Raw genomic sequence first — 5,000 nt, 5'->3', positions numbered from 1 at the left:
TAGGCCATGCTGATACAATAATTCACACTTTTGTGAGAGATACTGACCTAATGATTTTTAAGAATGTCTTTTTGCTATTATTTTAGACAGAATTGTTCCCGAACCTGACATTTTATTCCTTCATTTCCTTCCTACATTATGTAAAGACAAGACAAGTCCTCCAGCAAGCTACATTTTTCCATAACCCCTCAACTAAATAAGCTCAAAATGCAGAAGAAGGCTAAGGTTATAAGGTTGCGTTTGGTGCATTTTACATTCGAATTTCCCAGGGTTTCATGGCCGAGCTTTCCTCTACAAGCTCTCTTCCTTTTTGCAGACCAGGCAATCAGTCAATCATATGGAATTGGTTGGAAGAAAAACATTTTGTGCTGTTTTTCTCATAGAAAAACCCTCAGCTTTCATCTATAACAGCAGGGCCCAGCAACAGGAAACTGACCTCACAGTAAATTCTTTACAGATTTGATCATGTGTTTTTTTAACTATGCAATCAAATAGCAAGAACATAATGTTAAAGAATAGTTGGTAACAAACTCTAAGAAAGCTACAAAAATCTTTTTGGGGGAATTATTATTATTATTGGCTATAACAATAATAATAACTTTCAAAAGAAACCACAACATCAAACTAAAGTGAAGACGAAGCAGTCAGCAAAATAAAAGTTCTGAATCAGAGATCGAAATAATGTAAATGGATAAAAAACTTAAAAATAACAGTGAAGCAAAAGGTAAGAACAGAGGAATATAGTACTGGAGAAAGAACCCGATAGGCCTTCAGTGACTGATGATGACAGAAAAATACTAATAGGATGGAAGATAAAAATAAAGAGTAATAAACACTTTGAGTGTAAACGTAAGATTGTGAGAAAAAAAGCATTGCAAATTAAAAGACATGTAAAATGTGCCTACCATTCTCCAGATAAGAAGGAGCCGTACCTTCTGAAGGGTCAAGGCGGCGAGCCCTTCTCCCGTGCTTGGAGTTGTTGTGTACGAACATGTTGTCTGAGACAGCCAGGACATGGCCGTCCACATTGACTGTTGTTGATACAACAACCTGCAACAAGAGTGAACACAGGAGCTTGTCATTAGGCAATCTGCAGGTAACATGAGACATGGCGAAGTTCTAGCTAAAATACGCTGGATAGAAGCATTCTGGGACACTTTATGACCAAGAAACAGTAAAAGAAGGGCAGGATCCTTCTTTAAAAAAACCCAACTCAAATTGAATTTAAAAAGCACAATTAAAAATATCAACACTACTATAATTTTACTATAATAAATAAAAATGTGTTTTTAAAAAATAATTTAAAAACTTTTATTTTCACATCCAGAGAGTACATCAGATTTTCTTAAAATAAATTAACTTTATAATGCGCATTCTTAGTTACTGTTGTTCTATGCTGTAGCTGTAATATACAAATGACAAATTTTGGATATTGAACATTTCCATATGCTTTCAGTTTGTGTTTTTCTTTTATCATTGACCTTTTTTCAGGAGGCACTTTGTAGTGAGAAGAAGTGTAAGACATATTACACCATAAAGGTGAGCACTGTTTTGCTCATTAAATATTTATCCCCCCTCCAAAAAAAACCCAGTAATCGTTTGTGTGTGTGCATCTTTTGAGGTATAGCACATAGACATTCCTATTATCCTCACTATTGCCAAATTGTACAGCAGTCCACCATTCCAAGTAGTATCTAATCAACAGATTAATCTGCAGAAGCAGCAGCTTTCAATCTGTGGGTGGTGACCACCAAGGGGCTTATGAAAAATTTCCTGGCGACTACAGCAGAGTTCCACTTATTTCATTAATTATTTATTTTACTTTCCCTTTATGTCCAGTTTTGGATCCAGTGATTCTGCTTGGCATCGTTGTTATTCGTTTTTTTTTTTAATGTCATAATATTTATGGTGTAGAAATACAAACCATCATGCTGTGTTTTTAAATGTAGACAATGATACAAATCAGTCTTGAATAAAATAATATTTTTAAAAAGCATTCCTTTTGAAAGCCAGATTATGAAAATAAGATGTCTGTTGTTTTGTATTTATTTGATGTTTTTGTTTCCACATTTAAAGGTTGTATTTTGGTTGATAATTCAGAAGTTAAGGTCCCTTTAGGTTTTTAGTAAAATTGTAAATGACACAAAATAAAAAAAACTGTCAATTTTTTCACTCCTGAAAAGCAAAACAAAATAGCATGCTTCTAACTTTAGCCTCCCCAAACATGTTGGCTTTCATCTTGTATCGTTAATGGCTTAGGCCAGTCTACTGGGAACAAAACAGTGCACTACTTTTCACATGCATTTTTAGAGCTGTGCGGTGTGAAAAAAGACTGAGTCATTTTATTATGTGTATGTGATGTAGGTTTCTCTGCATTACACAAACTGAACTTATTAACTCCAAACATGTGAAGCACTTTTTTTTGTTTTTTAAACAAGATCTCTCAGCTCTCAACTACATCCTTCCCTAATTGTATTGCACTAATGTTTTTTAATTATCAGACTGGTAATGTAAATTGATTATTGCACTTACTCACTTAAAACATGGAAAACATACCAATAGTGTGTTAACATGACTGTTCTGTATTACCATTAGTTCTTATCATTTTATTGTTTGGCACCTGCATTGCTCTTTATTTTTTGTACTAACATTATTGTCCTTTTATTAATTTCATTTATTCTGACCTTATTGTACCTGCACAACTCTTCTTATTCATACTTAATGTACTGTAAATATTCTGAAGGCACCCTAGATTTGGGCATTTGCCTTAAATTAATAATAATAAATGATTAACAAGTGACTAGGTAATCACAAAAATCACATCAAAAGGAGACATAAAACAGGTATTAATGAACATTTCTCATTGGATGTTCATTTCACAGCTTTTTGGAGTCGCTACTATAAATACGTCTTTATAGGAGGTTATGCTCTCCTTCAAAAAGCTATTTTTACATAATTGTGTCTTTTTCAAAACTGACTGCTCTAATTACAATTTAATCTGCCTATTATGTTAACAAATGAATGCAATTCCGCCCGAATATTCTTCCAGCCATTAAACACCCCCTCTTGAACACCCCCTCCATCTTCCCACTTTAATACTTGCTGTTTTCATTGATCTATTGATATATTGATTAGCTAGTTTATCTAATTAGACCTGGCCTCACTTGAGAACAGCATCGAATAAATTGCTGTAAGGATTTTCAAAATGACCACAAACTGTTTAATACATTAGTAGGCCTCCCTCTTTCTATTTAGTAAATGATCCCCCTGGTCAATTTTACAATTGCATTTAATGTCTGATAATGAACTTTTTTGCATGTGAATAGAGGGAGTTGAATATGAATAGTGAAAGTGTTTTCAATCAGGAGAAAGTAAGCCCCTCTCAAGTTCATTTTGATGGTGATTGACCCTGGTATGTCAATGGAATTTCCTTCTTTTTTGAGTGAAAGAGTTCCATTCTTGTATCCAGGTTCAGAGCCCGGCCATAGAGGGGATGATGGATAGGGCCTTCTCTGGCTTCCAGCTGCTTTGTGGTAGTAAGTGGAAAGGAAAGCATGCAAAAAACACGACCTTGCCAACAAAACACCTAGGATAGAGCATCTGTGAAATTTATTCTGGAAATGGCATTCCATCACATGGTGCTGAGAGCATATGAATGTTGAAAAAATAGTTGCTGCTTTAACATTTATATTCTGTGTCTTAACGCATATATGTAATATAATGTTTATTCTGTCTATGCTGTATATGTCCTGCACTTAAGTAGTTGTTGAGAATTAGTAAACCACAGAGCAATGGTACTGAAATTCTTCTAAAGTGAAAACAACATTTACTTTTTCATTTCACAAGTACAAATAATGTATTTAAAATACACAAAATGTAATCTCTGGTTTAGAAAAGGTTTATAAGTTTGACAAGAAAACAATGCATTGTTCATAGTAAACCCAACTCACAACAAAACATATATTTTTCTGTCTTGGACAGGAATAAACAGGAACATTCTTTTGCTTTTAAGTTAAGGGGATATTTGAAGACCAAATGCTCTAAAAAATATCAATAATTTGAATAAATATTCACATTTTATTTTTATATCTTCAATCTAAGTTTATTTGAATATTTTAATATTAAAATTAAAATGCACAAAGTTTCTAGCCAATCAGAAATACTACTTCAAGTAAATATGAGAAATGGCAGAAAAATGTGTTTTAAATATAAAACCACATGGAAAGAGTTATAAAAGAGGCCAGTGCCCTTTAAGTAAGCTTTCAGTAGTTAAGAATAGATCCTAGTTTACGTTGTTAGGCCACTCATTCACTGAGTGCTGCCCAGGATAAAAAAGGAATGTTGTACAGCTTGAATGGCAGTAGCTGCTCCCTCCTTCTGTGCACCTCTTGAAAGGTGCTGAGGTAGTGTAAATGGTTGAAAATATTGTTCAGGGCCTGACACACTGTTAAGTCCAGTTAAACCTTCTGGGAGGCAGGGAGATTAGTTGAAGAGACCTGAAGAAGTCCTTCTAGTGACTAGTGGCTCCATTGTCGACCACAAGATCACTGGTGACTGATGCTTCTTTTAGTCATCAGTGAGACAAAGAGGACATTTCCACTCATTCCAGGTTTGACCTTCTGCTCTCCTCACATGGATCAATATCACCAATGCCACTTGCAGCTGAGATGCATGAAAAATGAAAGCTATGCTGCATTGTTTTGAAGGAGTTCTTTTTTTATCCTCATCAGTCTGTTGGAGGACGCTGGAATTGGTTTGGTCAAACACCATTGCTAGCAGCATGCTTTCAAAACAACATTCACATCTTTCTTGTTGGGTGTGCAGCAAACCAAAGACACATGTTTCTTACAGAGCCAGCTAATCCTTTAGTTTATATTTCTACAGTGAGAGAAGTAGGATGGACATTTCTTAAAGACTCTGGTGAATCCTGTTACTTTATTAAGAAAAATAGCAATCAGAATTTTTCTTCCAAATAGTCACACTATTACTATTAAAGCCTT

The 5,000-nt window shown here is 34.6% G+C and overlaps 1 protein-coding gene across 19 annotated transcripts in view; it reads right to left on the bottom strand.

The window, feature by feature from the left end:
* Positions 1-5,000, bottom strand: part of ebf3a (EBF transcription factor 3a) — a 97,704-nt gene that overhangs the window by 30,224 nt on the left and 62,480 nt on the right. For 12 of the 19 annotated variants that reach the window (XM_088635052.1, XM_088635070.1, XM_088635051.1 and 9 more), the window contains one exon: positions 906-1,050. In XM_088635052.1, coding sequence (XP_088491178.1) covers positions 906-1,050 — 145 coding nt within the window. The remainder of the gene's footprint in view (positions 1-905; positions 1,051-5,000) is intronic. The other 7 variants (XM_088635057.1, XM_088635058.1, XM_088635062.1 and 4 more) reach the window with 1 other exon arrangement.

This window comes from Lepisosteus platostomus, chromosome 6 (assembly GCF_059453375.1).
Source record: "Lepisosteus platostomus isolate fLepPlt1 chromosome 6, fLepPlt1.hap1, whole genome shotgun sequence".
Taxonomy (NCBI): domain Eukaryota; kingdom Metazoa; phylum Chordata; class Actinopteri; order Semionotiformes; family Lepisosteidae; genus Lepisosteus; species Lepisosteus platostomus.
The sequence above is the reverse complement of the archived record's forward strand: the minus strand, read 5'-3'. Positions and strand labels throughout refer to the sequence as shown.